This window comes from Leptodactylus fuscus, chromosome 4 (genome assembly GCF_031893055.1).
Source record: "Leptodactylus fuscus isolate aLepFus1 chromosome 4, aLepFus1.hap2, whole genome shotgun sequence".
Taxonomy (NCBI): domain Eukaryota; kingdom Metazoa; phylum Chordata; class Amphibia; order Anura; family Leptodactylidae; genus Leptodactylus; species Leptodactylus fuscus.
The window spans coordinates 1,193,166-1,209,306 of NC_134268.1; the positions used below are offsets into that span (position 1 = coordinate 1,193,166).

General features: G+C 51.6%; 1 protein-coding gene across 20 annotated transcripts in view; it reads right to left on the reverse strand.

The window, feature by feature from the left end:
• The window catches only part of PLEC (plectin), a 180,924-nt gene that overhangs the window by 65,071 nt on the left and 99,712 nt on the right, over positions 1 to 16,141 (reverse strand). For 17 of the 20 annotated variants that reach the window (XM_075269962.1, XM_075269959.1, XM_075269960.1 and 14 more), the window contains one exon: positions 5,848 to 5,909. In XM_075269962.1, the coding sequence (XP_075126063.1) occupies positions 5,848 to 5,909 (62 nt within the window). Of the gene's footprint in view, positions 1 to 5,847; positions 5,910 to 6,755; positions 6,983 to 16,141 lie in introns of those variants that run through there. The other 3 variants (XM_075269971.1, XM_075269967.1, XM_075269965.1) reach the window with 1 other exon arrangement.

The window sequence follows — 16,141 nt, forward strand, 5'->3', positions numbered from 1 at the left end:
CTATGCCCAGTAGAGAGGGGGCAGCACTATGCCCAGTAGAGAGGGGGCAGCACTATGCCCAGTAGAGAGGGGGCAGCACTATGTCCAGTAGAGAGGGGGCAGCACTATGTCCTGAGGAGAGGGGGCAGCACTATGCCCAGTAGAGAGGGGGCAGCACTATGTCCTGAGGAGAGGGGGCAGCACTATGCCCAGTAGAGAGGGGGCAGCACTATGCCCAGTAGAGAGGGGGCAGCACTATGCCCAGTAGAGAGGGGGCAGCACTATGCCCAGTAGAGAGGGGGCAGCACTATGTCCTGAGGAGAGGGGGCAGCACTATGCCCAGTAGAGAGGGGGCAGCACTATGTCCAGTAGAGAGGGGGCAGCACTATGTCCAGTAGAGAGGGGGCAGCACTATGTCCTGAGGAGAGGGGGCAGCACTATGTCCAGTAGAGAGGGGGCAGCACTATGTCCAGTAGAGAGGGGGCAGCACTATGTCCAGTAGAGAGGGGGCAGCACTATGCCCAGTAGAGAGGGGGCAGCACTATGTCCTGAGGAGAGGGGGCAGCACTATGCCCAGTAGAGAGGGGGCAGCACTATGCCCAGTAGAGAGGGGGCAGCACTATGTCCTGAGGAGAGGGGGCAGCACTATGCCCAGTAGAGAGGGGGCAGCACTATGTCCAGTAGAGAGGGGGCAGCACTATGTCCTGAGGAGAGGGGGCAGCACTATGTCCTGTAGAGAGGGGGCAGCACTATGTCCTGTAGAGAGGGGGCAGCACTATGTCCAGTAGAGAGGGGGCAGCACTATGCCCAGTAGAGAGGGGGCAGCACTATGCCCAGTAGAGAGGGGGCAGCACTATGCCCAGTAGAGAGGGGGCAGCACTATGCCCAGTAGAGAGGGGGCAGCACTATGCCCAGTAGAGAGGGGGCAGCACTATGTCCAGTAGAGAGGGGGCAGCACTATGCCCAGTAGAGAGGGGGCAGCACTATGCCCAGTAGAGAGGGGGCAGCACTATGTCCTGAGGAGAGGGGGCAGCACTATGCCCAGTAGAGAGGGGGCAGCACTATGTCCTGAGGAGAGGGGGCAGCACTATGCCCAGTAGAGAGGGGGCAGCACTATGTCCTGAGGAGAGGGGGCAGCACTATGTCCAGTAGAGAGGGGGCAGCACTATGCCCAGTAGAGAGGGGGCAGCACTATGTCCAGTAGAGAGGGGGCAGCACTATGTCCTGAGGAGAGGGGGCAGCACTATGCCCAGTAGAGAGGGGGCAGCACTATGTCCTGAGGAGAGGGGGCAGCACTATGTCCTGAGGAGAGGGGGCAGCACTATGCCCAGTAGAGAGGGGGCAGCACTATGTCCTGAGGAGAGGGGGCAGCACTATGCCCAGTAGAGAGGGGGCAGCACTATGTCCTGAGGAGAGAGGGGGCAGCACTATGTCCTGAGGAGAGAGGGGGCAGCACTATGCCCAGTAGAGAGGGGGCAGCACTATGTCCTGAGGAGAGAGGGGGCAGCACTATGTCCTGAGGAGAGGGGGCAGCACTATGCCCAGTAGAGAGGGGGCAGCACTATGTCCAGTAGAGAGGGGGCAGCACTATGTCCTGAGGAGAGAGGGGGCAGCACTATGCCCAGTAGAGAGGGGGCAGCACTATGCCCAGTAGAGAGGGGGCAGCACTATGTCCTGTAGAGAGGGGGCAGCACTATGTCCTGAGGAGAGAGGGGGCAGCACTATGCCCAGTAGAGAGGGGGCAGCACTATGTCCTGAGGAGAGGGGGCAGCACTATGTCCAGTAGAGAGGGGGCAGCACTATGCCCAGTAGAGAGGGGGCAGCACTATGTCCAGTAGAGAGGGGGCAGCACTATGCCCAGTAGAGAGGGGGCAGCACTATGTCCTGAGGAGAGAGGGGGCAGCACTATGTCCTGAGGAGAGGGGGCAGCACTATGCCCAGTAGAGAGGGGGCAGCACTATGCCCAGTAGAGAGGGGGCAGCACTATGCCCAGTAGAGAGGGGGCAGCACTATGTCCAGTAGAGAGGGGGCAGCACTATGTCCAGTAGAGAGGGGGCAGCACTATGTCCTGAGGAGAGGGGGCAGCACTATGTCCTGAGGAGAGGGGGCAGCACTATGTCCTGAGGAGAGGGGGCAGCACTATGCCCAGTAGAGAGGGGGCAGCACTATGTCCTGAGGAGAGGGGGCAGCACTATGCCCAGTAGAGAGGGGGCAGCACTATGTCCAGTAGAGAGGGGGCAGCACTATGTCCTGAGGAGAGAGGGGGCAGCACTATGTCCAGTAGAGAGGGGGCAGTACTATGTCCTGAGGAGAGGGGGCAGCACTATGCCCAGTAGAGAGGGGGCAGCACTATGTCCAGTAGAGAGGGGGCAGCACTATGTCCAGTAGAGAGGGGGCAGCACTATGTCCAGTAGAGAGGGGGCAGCACTATGCCCAGTAGAGAGGGGGCAGCACTATGTCCAGTAGAGAGGGGGCAGCACTATGCCCAGTAGAGAGGGGGCAGCACTATGCCCAGTAGAGAGGGGGCAGCACTATGTCCAGTAGAGAGGGGGCAGCACTATGTCCAGTAGAGAGGGGGCAGCACTATGTCCAGTAGAGAGGGGGCAGCACTATGTCCTGAGGAGAGAGGGGGCAGCACTATGCCCAGTAGAGAGGGGGCAGCACTATGCCCAGTAGAGAGGGGGCAGCACTATGTCCAGTAGAGAGGGGGCAGCACTATGTCCTGAGGAGAGAGGGGGCAGCACTATGTCCAGTAGAGAGGGGGCAGCACTATGCCCAGTAGAGAGGGGGCAGCACTATGTCCTGAGGAGAGGGGGCAGCACTATGTCCTGAGGAGAGGGGGCAGCACTATGCCCAGTAGAGAGGGGGCAGCACTATGCCCAGTAGAGAGGGGGCAGCACTATGTCCAGTAGAGAGGGGGCAGCACTATGCCCAGTAGAGAGGGGGCAGCACTATGTCCAGTAGAGAGGGGGCAGCACTATGCCCAGTAGAGAGGGGGCAGCACTATGTCCAGTAGAGAGGGGGCAGCACTATGTCCAGTAGAGAGGGGGCAGCACTATGTCCAGTAGAGAGGGGGCAGCACTATGTCCAGTAGAGAGGGGGCAGCACTATGTCCAGTAGAGAGGGGGCAGCACTATGTCCAGTAGAGAGGGGGCAGCACTATGTCCAGTAGAGAGGGGGCAGCACTATGTCCAGTAGAGAGGGGGCAGCACTATGTCCAGTAGAGAGGGGGCAGCACTATGCTATTAATCTCCAGGCGCCCGGCCCATATTCCCAGCACAGCTGCCAGGAGTCGGTGTGATATTCCGGGTCGGGTTCCTCTTCTGATAACAACATGTTTGGGGAAGTTCTGGGGCAGAGATCCAAACAGAAGGCCGGGAGCTGCCGGGGAATTCTCACAGTGTTTCTAGGCCAGAAGCCGAGACAGTGAGGAGGGCTGACAATGAGAGACGGCGGGCGGGAGCAGCGAGACGCCGCTCACTGACTCATCACATCATACTTCTCATGCATATTATGCTACACAGAAAGGGCTGATAACAGGGAGCAATCGCCTGGATCACAATGTATAATTACACTGAGGGGCTAGTGTTAGCCAATGGCTGGTCACCTCCCTGTTCTGAAGAGCTGTCAATCTAGAAGCCATGTCATTATTCCTTACTCTGTAGTGCAGTGGTTGTGTTGGTTTCCATGGTAACACAGGAAGTAAAAAAAAAAAAAAAAAAAAACATAGCAAGAAACAGCGCTGACTCAAGATGGGCTCAGGGGGACCCCCAGCAGGCGCAGGAAGCAGCGGCCACAGGACTTCCGCATTGTGACCAACATCAGAGATCAGACATTCAGTACTGGTGGAATAACAGGAACCCAAAACCCCAGGAACCCAGTCACTATACTGAGCGGCACACCCAGCCGGCGAGCACTGTACCCCAACATGTTGTCCTGCATCCTCACACAAGGAAACCTCTTGAATCTGCCACATTTTCCCATATAACCCCAGGAGACGTTGCAGGAGAAGCAATGAGGGGACACTTTCCAGGGTCACAAGGTTTCTGGGGCTCCTCCTGAGCATTCTCTGTACCAGAGAGGTGACCCATTATCCGGCATCGCTTCTGGACTAAAGTACGTCACACTTTAGGCCCATGTGTGCAGGTGGAGGGCGCCGGCTGTAGGCCCATGTGTGCAAATCATAAGTCTTTGCTTACATGCAGAGGATATTGGTTGTAGATCTGTGTGTGCAGGTACAGTGTTAGCCAAAAGTATTGGCCCCCCCTGCAATTCTGTCAGATAATACTCGTGTTCTTCCAGATAATGATTGCAGTCACAAATTCTTTGGTATTTTCTTCATTTAATTTGTCTTCAATGGAAAACCATAAAAAGAAATGTCAAAAAGCCAAATTGGATCTAATTCCACAGCAAACATAAAAAAGGGGGTGGACAAAAGTATTGGCACTGTTTGAAAAATCATGTGATGCTTCTCTAATTTGTGTAATTAACAGCACCTGTTACTTACCTGAGGCACCTAGCAGGTGGTGGCAATAACTAAATCACACTTGCAGCCAGGTGAAATGGATTAAAGTTGACTCCACCTCTGTCCTGTGTCCTTGTGTGACCACATTGAGCATGGAGAAAAGAAAGAAGACCAAAGAACTGTCTGAGGACTTGAGAAGCAAAATTGTGAGGAAGCCTGAGCAATCTCAAGGCTACAAGTCCATCTCCAAAGCCCTGAATGTTCCTGAGTCTACCGTGCGCAGTGTCATCAAGAAGTGTAAAGCCCATGGCCCTGTGGCTAACCTCCCTAGATGTGGACGCAAAAGAAACATGGACAAGAGATTTCACCGCAAGATTGTGCGGATGGCGGATAAAGAACCTCGACTAACATCCAAACAAGTCCAAGCTGCCCTGCAGTCCGAGGGTACAACAGTGTCACCCCGTACTATCCAGCGTCAGCGTCTGAATGAGAAGGGACTGTATGGTAGGAGACCCAGGAAGACCCCACTTCTTACCCACAGACATAAGCCAGGCTGGAGTTTGCCAAAACTTACCTGAGAAAGCCAAAACCGTTCTGGAAGAATGTTCTCTGGTCAGAGGAGACAAAAGTAGGAGAAGGCCTCAACATAGAGATTACAGGGAAAAGAGAAGAAGACGCCCCCTACAGTCAGACATGGCGGAGGTCCCTGATGGTTTGGGGTTGCTTTGCTGCCTCTGGCACTGGACTGCTTGACCGTGTGCATGGCATTATGAAGTCTGAAGACGACCAACACATTGTGCAGCATCATGTAGGGCCCAGTGTGAGAAAGCCGGGTCTCCCTCAGAGGTCAGGGCTCTTCCAGCAGGACAAGGACCCAAAACACACTTCAGGTCAGCACTAGAAAATGGTGGTGAGAGAAAGCCCTGGAGACTTGTAAAGTGGCAGCAATGAGTCCATCCCTGAATCCCATAGAACACCTGTGGGGGAGGGGGAGAGATCTCTTGGTGGCAGTTTGGAGAAGGCCCCCTTCACATCTCAGGGGGGACCGCGAGCAGTTTGCCAAAGAAGAAAGGTCTAAGATTCCAGCAGAGCCTTGTAAGAAACTCATTGCTGGTTAGCGGAAGCGGTTGTGCGCAGTTATTGTGTCTAAAGGTTGTGCGACCAAGTATTAGGCTGAGGGCGTTTTGGAGTTTTGTGTAAAATGATCAATGATGTGACTTTTTTTTCATTCTCTTCTGTGTTTTTTCATTGCAAGCAAAATAAATGAAGATATTACCAAAGAGTTTGTGCTTGTAATCATTATCTGGGGGACACCGAGGATTATCTGACACTGTAGAGAATATTGGTTGTAGGCCTGTGTGTTCAGGTAGTTGCAGGTGAGGGGGTGTTGGGACTGCACTCACCTTTATAAGATGCTTGTTCACCCATTTGGTAAATGTTTTCTTCTGTACTCTGTCTCGTTCATCTGTAAGAGAGAAGATAACAGGTTATTACAGGCGACCAGAATATACAGGAGAGCAGATCTCCCCTCCATGTACTGTCCGCAGCTCCCCCCCCCCAATAACAGGCATAATAGAGGTTGAACACAGGTATAGTACCCCAACTACAGACAGTAGGAGTTTATACACAGGTATAATACTTCCAATAACAAGCAGTAGGAGGCTGGACACAAGTATAGTGTCCCCAATAACCAATAACAAGCAGTAGGAAGTAGTACACAGGTATAGTGTCCCCAATAACAGGCAATAGGAGGCTGCACACAGGTCTAATACCCCCAATAACAGGCAGAAGGAGGGCTGTACACAGGTATAATAACCCCCACTAACCAATAACAAACAATAGGAGGCTGCATACAGGTATAGTGTCCCCAACAACAAACAGTAAGAGAATATACACAGGTATAATACCACCAATAAGAAGCAGTAGGGGGCCGTGCAGCAGTACAATACCGCAATAACATGCAGTAATAGACTATACACACTGTATATTACACCCCCTAGTAACAGGTATATGATTCCTCCGAGGAGTGGGAGATACATGTAAATCAAGATCTGACAATCTCCTTCAGGCTGTGCCAAGTGAGTCTGTATAGTGCATGGACGACAGGTGGGCAATGCTGACACCAAGTCTGGTGTAGAAGAGGTTAATAAACATTTACACACAATGCCCACCCATGAACTTTCGGCTCTGAGCTGTGGCTCAGGAGGGGTTAACGTAATAGAAGACACCCCCCCCCCCCCTCTCACCCGACACACCTGGACCTGCACCTCACACCCCATCACAGAACCGCAGTGGCCCCGATCGCTGGTACCTTTCTTGCCCTCTGTGGCCCTCAGCACTGCCAGGTACAGGTTATCCTCGGAGCTGGTTCTCTGGCGGAATGTGCTGTCCTGATTGGATGGCAAGGCGGCATTACTGCGATACATCTGCTGGTCCATGGAGCTTACAATCTGCCCGGCTGTCTCTGTCTCTTCCTGATGTGTCTGATCTCCACTCTGAGTCTCAGCCTTCACCTCCCTCCTTCCCTTTCTCTCTCTACCCCCAGATTGGCCGCAGGCTAAGCAATTCCAAGCCTGCCCTGTCTGGTTCCTGCCCTGCCCCCTTAGAGCCCTCCCCTTTCCGAGGTGTGTCACTGACCCACTCAAGGTGTGCCCCAAGTAGCTCCCCACAGGATGCCCGGCCTCCCTACTAGTCACTGCAAACCCCAGCCCCAAGCTGCAAGACACACAGCTCAGGCTGCAAATACACAGATCACAGCTCAGGCTGCAAAACACACAGATCACAGCTCAGGCTGCAAAATACACAGATCACAGCTCAGGCTGCAAAACACACAGATCACAGCTCAGGCTGCAAAACACACAGATCACAGCTCAGGCTGCAAAATACACAGATCACAGCTCAGGCTGCAAAACACACAGATCACAGCTCAGGCTGCAAAACACACAGATCACAGCTCAGGCTGCAAAACACACAGATCACAGCTCAGTCTGTAAGATACAGAGCTCACAGCTCAGGCTGCAAAACACACAGATCACAGCTCAGGCTGCAAAACACACAGATCACAGCTCAGGCTGTAAGACACGCAGCACATGTTACGAGCTCTATGTTATGTGATAAGTCCCTGTGTTTCAGGGTCTCTTGGGTGAGACCGCTCCTCTTTTTTGGAGGATGTACCTTGGGTTATATATCGCTGTGTTTCGGAGGGGCTCATGTGACATTTCCCTGTGTTTTGTGATCTTAGGATTTATGTTTATGTGTAAGGGCTCTCCAGAAATACGTTCTTATGTTTTCGATGGATGTTCCGAAGTGACAAATCTCAGTGTTTTTAGTCTCAGATAACAAGTCTCAGTGTTTTTGGGTCTCAAGACTCGCTGTGTTTTTCAGGGTCTCTTCTTAGGAGATAATGCTTATGTTTTAGGGTCTCAGATGACAAGTTGCTAAGTTTGGGGGGTCTCAGGGGGAAGTCCCTGTGTCTTTCACGTGTATCTCAGACGACAAGTCCCTGTTTCTTGGGGGTCTCGAGATAAGTGCCTATGTTTCGGGGTGTCCCGTTGCAGCTCGGCAGCTCTCACATTCCTATAACTTGCTGTGACAGAGCTGGCTAAATATCTCGCAGCTACACATTCCTACAGACGGCGCTTCCCGCACAGTGATTAACCCCTGGGAGCCTGTGCCCCACCCTCACCACCTGAGCTGGTGCCGTGTGCGCCCTCATCGCACACCTCTGCCATGTACAGGCGCCCATGGGAACAGCAGAGCCATGTGAAATTCTGCAGAGCCGTGCAATGCGTCTCTCAGAGACAATACACAAAACGCTGGGCTGTGACCCTACACACCATCCCTGCCGCCATATGGGGCACCATCATGGACACGGAGAAGCAACTGCTACATGCAACAGTCACATCGCAATCATTCAGATGGCGTCATTCCACCAAATCTGCATAACCGTACACACCCTAACAAACTCCCGTATAATCTCTTGTTAGACGCCGCATTAAATGACACAATGGAACAATTACGTAGTATCTACAGGACATTCTATCCTAAGCTTGCTTGTAAAACGCTGCGGCATATGATGGCGCTATATAAGTGAGCATTATAATATTTATAAATAGAATACCAGAACTGAGGTAAAGACTGACACTCAGGAAGTGATGTGGAGAAGCATGGCTGGTTCATAGGTCATTCAGGGTGGGGAGACGTTGAGTCAGAACCAATATGGACGCCATTAGAGGCGGTCACTCAGTGTATTATTATGTAGACACAATGATAGGGAACTTAGATTGTGAGCCCTACATGGAACAGGGAGTGACAATGCTGTAAAGCGCTGCAGCATATGATGGCGATATAGAAGTAAGAGAAGTAAATAAGTGAGTGAATCAGCCCGAGAGGTCCTGGAGGGACACCGCAGAGCGGACAGGTGACCCGAGGGTGGAAGGGAATGTCATCTGATCCCTCCATCCCACCCAGGCTGTCTGACAGGAATCCTCAGATTCACAGCAAAAAAATTCCTGCCAAACCCTCCTCATGTCCCTGCATGAGTAACATCTGACCATTGCTCAACCAGAGACGTCACTGAGCTCTGCTCCATCAGCAGTGGGGTAGCGGACTGGAAGATGTTCAGAGAGCTTACACAACTCCACCGACTAGCAACCCATTACATAGAAAAGCTGGGTGTAAGTAATGGCCACCAATACACAGTACTCAACATATAACCACGATTAACTACTAGGTAGGGTCTCCTCCTCCTCACCGTCCTCTGGAGATCTCATCCCATACACATTACTAAGTGAAGACTAGGTAGGGTCTCCTCCACCTAGTGATATGGTCCCATACACATTACTACAGGGGAGTATTACATAGGGTCTCCTCCACCTAGTGATATGGTCCCATACACATTACTACAGGGGAGTATTACGTAGGGTCTCCTCCACCTCACCGTCCTCTGGAGATCTCATCCCATACACATTACTAAGTGAAGACTAGGTAGGGTCTCCTCCACCTAGTGATATGGTCCCATACACATTACTACAGGGGAGTATTACATAGGGTCTCCTCCACCTAGTGATATGGTCCCATACACATTACTACAGGGGAGTATTACGTAGGGTCTCCTCCACCTCACCGTCCTCTGGAGATCTCATCCCATGCACATTACTAAGTGAAGACTAGGTAGGGTCTCCTCCACCCAGTGATATGGTCCCATACACATTACTACAGGGGAGTATTACGTAGGGTCTCCTCCACCTCACCGTCCTCTGGAGATCTCATCCCATACACATTACTACAGGGGAGTATTACGTAGGGTCTCCTCCTCCTCACCGTCCTCTGGAGATCTCATCCCATACACATTACTAAGTGCTATTTCTTCCAATAAACTTCATTCACGTTTTATATCTTTGACCTGAGAGCGTTGTCATCACTGCTTCGCCCCTCTACGGTACATTACTAAGTGAGGACTAGGTAGGGTCTCCTCCATCTAGTGATATGATTCCGTACACATTACTACAGGGGAGGATTAGGTAGGGTGTCCTCCACCTCAATGACCTGCTGGAGGTCTGATCCCACACACATTAATACAGGTGAGGACTAGGTAGAGTCTCCTCCACCCCACTGTCCTCTGAAAATCTGATCTCATACACCTCACTAGGTGAGGACTAGGTAGAGTCTCCTCCACCACCCTGTTCTCTGAAAATCTGATTTCATACACCTCACTAGGTGAGGACTAGGTTGGGTCTCCTCCACCTAACGGTCCTCTGAAGTTCTGATCTCATACACCTTACTAGGTGAGGACTAGGTAGGGTCTCCTCCACCTAACGGTCCTCTGAAGTTCTGACCTCATACATCTTACTAGGTGAGGACTAGGTAGGGTCTCCTCCACCTAGTGATATGGTTCCGTACACATTACTACAGGGGAGGATTAGGTAGGGTGTCCTCCACCTCAATGACCTGCTGGAGGTCTGATCCCACACACATTAATACAGGTGAGGACTAGGTAGAGTCTCCTCCACCCCACTGTCCTCTGAAGTTCTGATCTCATACACCTTACTAGGTGAGGACCAGGTAGGGTCTCTTCCACCTAGTGATATGGTTCCATACACATTACTACAGGGGAGGATTAGGTAGGGTGTCCTCCACCTCAATGACCTGCTGGAGGTCTGATCCCACACACATTAATACAGGTGAGGACTAGGTAGGGTCTCCTCCACCTAACGGTCCTCTGAAGTTCTGATCTCATACACCTTACTAGGTGAGGACTAGGAAGGGTCTCCTCCACCTAACGGTCCTCTGAAGTTCTGATCTCATACACCTTACTAGGTGAGGACTAGGAAGGGTCTCCTCCACCTAGTGATATGGTTCCATACACATTACTACCGGGCGAGGACTAGGTAGGGTCATCTCCACCTAACGGTCCTCTGAAGTTCTGATCTCATACACCTTACATAGTGAGGACTAGGACCGGTGGTCTCCCCCTCACAGTCCTTTGAAGATCTGACCATGTGTTAATGGTGCCGATATTATTTTTGAGGAGTGCCTGGGGTGCAGTATTAGTCCCTCAGGACAGTGAAATCCTCTCCCTCTGCAGTGAGTCACCCACTGAGGAAACGCCTGCATTCCTGGAGACTTGTGATGCTGCTGTGCTGGGTGTGGGCCTTAGAGTGTAAGCTCTTCTGATGAGGGTCTCCTTGTTCCCTGTTATATTAGTGGATGTGACGCTTCAGTTTGGGGTGTATACAGTGACCTAGCAGAACGCACTGTGGACAATGCATGGAGTGTGCAGTATCTGTCACTGTCATGTAGGGGGCAGCAGGGGCATGGCCTGTCTGGATGAAGAGCCTGAAGTCCCTGTATACATGCAGTGATAATAAGATGGGTGTCGGTGTGAGAGTCTGTTTGTTTTTTAGGTGTGAGCAGTCAGAGACCGGATGAGACCTCTGGACTGGAGACACTGAAACAATAAAACAATGACTCCCCCTCCTCCTTATCTGTACATCTGAAGAACAATGGGGGGGGGGGGGGGGCACATCCTTGGGCCCCCACAATCAATGGTTAATATTCCCCCCCAGTGCTGATGGTATTTTCAGAGAGCCCCGGATATTGCGTCAGTAACAGGGAGTCACAGGTGTCAGGGAGGGGGAAATACCGCAGCGATGGCTCATATCCCTGTACCTGGAAAACAACTCCTCCCCCCCCCCCCCCCAGCAGGTCGCCAGAGACCACTGAGAAAATGTACTGCAGAGGGCGCTGTTACTGTTACTACACATGTGTACTGCTGTTACCCAGAGTAGTACAGTCAGGTGGACTGAGACCACAGGGAGCACTAGCTGTACTATAGCGCCCTCTGCTGTGACAGCTAGAAACAGGTACTAGAGATGGCGCCCTCTGCTGTCACTGCTAGAAACTATCCCTAGTACCTGTCTCTACCTGTGACAGCAGAGGGCGCCATCTCTAGTACCTGTCTCTACCTGTGACAGCAGAGGGCGCTATCTCTAGTACCTGTCTCTACCTGTGACAGCAGAGGGCGCTATCTCTAGTACCTGTCTCTACCTGTGACAGCAGAGGGCGCCATCTCTAGTACCTGTCTCTACCTGTGACAGCAGAGGGCGCTATCTCTAGTACCTGTCTCTACCTGTGACAGCAGAGGGCGCTATCTCTAGTACCTGTCTCTACCTGTGACAGCAGAGGGCGCCATCTCTAGTACCTGTCTGTACCTGTGACAGCAGAGGGCGCCATCTCTAGTACCTGTCTGTACCTGTGACAGCAGAGGGCGCCATCTCTAGTACCTGTCTGTACCTGTGACAGCAGAGGGCGCCATCTCTAGTACCTGTCTCTACCTGTGACAATTACATGTCAGACATAAGCTTCTGTTGTGTGATGTGAATGGGAGAAATGAGGAACAGTCAAGAAAAGACATGCGAGGCCGTGCAATGTGTATGTCACACGTCTGTAGCACATACACCCCTGACGTCCTCTAATGAGGGTAAAGTTGGGAAATATAAGCCGGGCCCCGATGGCTGCTTCTTGTGCCCCCTCCTCAATTGTCATCTGAGTTTCAGAATTAGCTTGACCCCAGCATAACACACAACGTGATAAGAGCGGCCCCTGGTGGACAAACTAAGGACTGAACTGCAAAGGAACAGACGTTTCAGGTTAGCATTCAGAAACATATTGCTAGGATCCCCTCCTTGTAAATTCCATGTATATACCCTGCCCCACCGTATACCCTATATATACCCTGCCCCACCGTATACCCTATATATACCCTGCCCCACCGTATACCCTATATATACCCTGCCCCACCGTATACCCTAGATATGCCCTGCCCCACCGTATACCCTATATATACCCTGCCCCACCGTATACCCTATATATACCCTGCCCCACCGTATACCCTAGATATGCCCTGCCCCACCGTATACCCTATATATACCCTGCCCCACCGTATACCCTATATATGCCCTGCCCCACCGTATACCCTATATATGCCCTGCCCCACCGTATACCCTATATATGCCCTGCCCCACCGTATACCCTATATATGCCCTGCCCCACCGTATACCCTATATATGCCCTGCCCCACCGTATACCCTATATATACCCTGCCCCACCGTATACCCTATATATACCCTGCCCCACCGTATACCCTATATATACCCTGCCCCACCATATACCCTATATATGCCCTGCCTCACCGCACACCCTATATATGCCCTGCCTCACCGCACACCCTATATATGCCCTGCCCCACCCCACCGTATACCCTATATATACCCTGCCCCACCGTATACCCTAGATATGCCCTGCCCCACCGTATACCCTATATATACCCTGCCCCACCGTATACCCTATATATACCCTGCCCCACCGTATACCCTATATATACCCTGCCCCACCGTATACCCTATATATACCCTGCCCCACCGTATACCCTATATATGCCCTGCCGCACCGTATACCGTATATATGCCCTGCCCCACCGTATACCCTATATATGCCCTGCCTCACCGTATACCCTATATATGCCCTGCCTCACCGCACACCCTATATATGCCCTGCCCCACCGTATACCCTATATATGCCCTGCCCTACCTTATACCTATATATGCCCTGCCCCACCGTATACCCTATATATATCCTGCCCCACCATATACCCTATATATATCCTGCCCCACCATATACCCTATATATGCCCTGCCCCACCATATACCCTATATATGCCCTGCCCCACCGTATACCCTATATATACCCTGCCCCACCGTATACCCTATATATACCCTGCCCCACCGTATAACCTATATATACCCTGCCCCACCGTATACCCTATATATACCCTGCCCCACCGTATACCCTATATATACCCTGCCTCACCGTATACCCTATATATACCCTGCCCCACCCCACCGTATACCCTATATATGCCCTGCCCCACCGTATACCCTATATATGCCCTGCCTCACCGTATACCCTATATATGCCCTGCCTCACCGCACACCCTATATATGCCCTGCCCCACCCCACCGTATACCCTATATATGCCCTGCCCTACCTTATACCTATATATGCCCTGCCCTACCGTATACCCTATATATGCCCTGCCTCACCGCACACCCTATATATGCCCTGCCCCACCCCACCGTATACCCTATATATGCCCTGCCCTACCTTATACCTATATATGCCCTGCCCTACCGTATACCCTATATATGCCCTGCCTCACCGTATACCCTATATATATCCTGCCCCACCATATACCCTATATATATCATGCCCCACCATATACCCTATATATGCCCTGCCCCACCATATACCCTATATATGCCCTGCCCCACCATATACCCTATATATGCCCTGCCTCACCGTATACCCTATATATTCCCTGCCCCACCATATACCCTATATATGCCCTGCCCTACCATATACCCTATATATGCCCTGCCCCACCATATACCCTATATATATCCTGCCCCACCATATACCCTATATATGCCCTGCCCCACCATATACCCTATATATGCCCTGCCCTACCATATACCCTATATATGCCCTGCCTCACCGTATACCCTATATATTCTCTGCCCAGCGTATACCCTATATAGGCTCTACCCCACCTTACACCCCTTGTATGTGTGGCATTAATAGGGTGCGGTGCGTTGACTGAGCTATCCGTGTAGCTCCCATTGTCACATTCCACACATTGGACCTGTCATGATGATTTACTGGGGGTCATTATCATTGCGCCCTGCAGAACCTGCAGCCATATTGCACCCGCGGACTCTGTGCATCCTGAGCACCCTGACGACCTCGGCTCACCTCAACAACACCTGCTAAATAAAGTTCAGTGCACCCTACATACCTGAGCGGATCTGTTTGATAGGTAACTAGTGGAATGTACTCACTGATAGCAGCCACGTTCCACCCCGAGGCGGGATAAATTGCCCCTTTCCAGCCTGTACTACCTTTATGTATATACAGTGTAACGTATCCACAGGGCCTGCTGATACAGATCACTCAGAGACCGGCATACTGGTTACTAAACTATGCTGGTGCAATAGAAACATTATCAGCAGTGAAAGTTACTCACCAGCTTTAGAGAGAAAGCAACGTGGGAGAACCGCAACGCTCCACCGCTCCAGAGGGGAAACCGTCCATACAGCAGAAAGCAACCACCGCATGGCTGCTGGGAAACACCAAGGGGGCACCGAAACCATCCCGACAGTATTACCCATGTGTAACACAACAGTACCGCACATACAATACAAGCCGACAGTACTACCCTGGGGGAAAACAACAGTAATACACCTGTAACACCACCCCAACAGTACGACACATGTACACCCCAACAGTACTACCTCAGGGTAACACAACAATACTACACATGTATAACCACCATGACAGTACTACCCTGGGGAAATAATGATGACAGTTCTACACATATATCCTGACACCAGGCCCTACTTCCCACCAGATATATCCTGACACCAGGCCCTACTTCCCACCAGATATATCCTGACACCAGGCCCTACTTCCCACCAGATATATCCTGACACCAGGCCCTACTTCCCACCAGATATATCCTGACACCAGGCCCTACTTCCCACCAGATATATCCTGACACCAGGCCCTACTTCCCACCAGATATATCCTGACACCAGGTCCTACTTCTCACCAGATATATCCTGACACTAGGCCCTACTTCCCACCAGATATATCCTGACACCAGGTCCTACTTCTCACCAGATATATCCTGACACCAGGCCCTACTTCCCACCAGATATATCCTGACACCAGGCCCTACTTCTCACCAGATATATCCTGACACCAGGCCCTACTTCTCACCAGATATATCCTGACACCAGGTCCTACTTCTCACCAGATATATCCTGACACCAGGTCCTACTTCTCACCAGATATATCTTGACACCAGGTCCTACTTCTCACCAGATATATCCTACTTCCTACCAGATACAGTGTTGGCCAAAAATCTTGGTCCCCCTGCAGTCCTGTCAGATAATCCTCGCTGTCCCCAGATAATGATTAAACAGCACAGACTCTTATATAGTATATAAGTGACACAGGGTATATACAGTATAAGTATCGCCCCCTGCAGTCCTGTCAGATAATCCTCGCTGTCCCCCAGATAATGATTACACAGCACAGACTCTTATATAGTATATAAGTGACACAGGGTATATACAG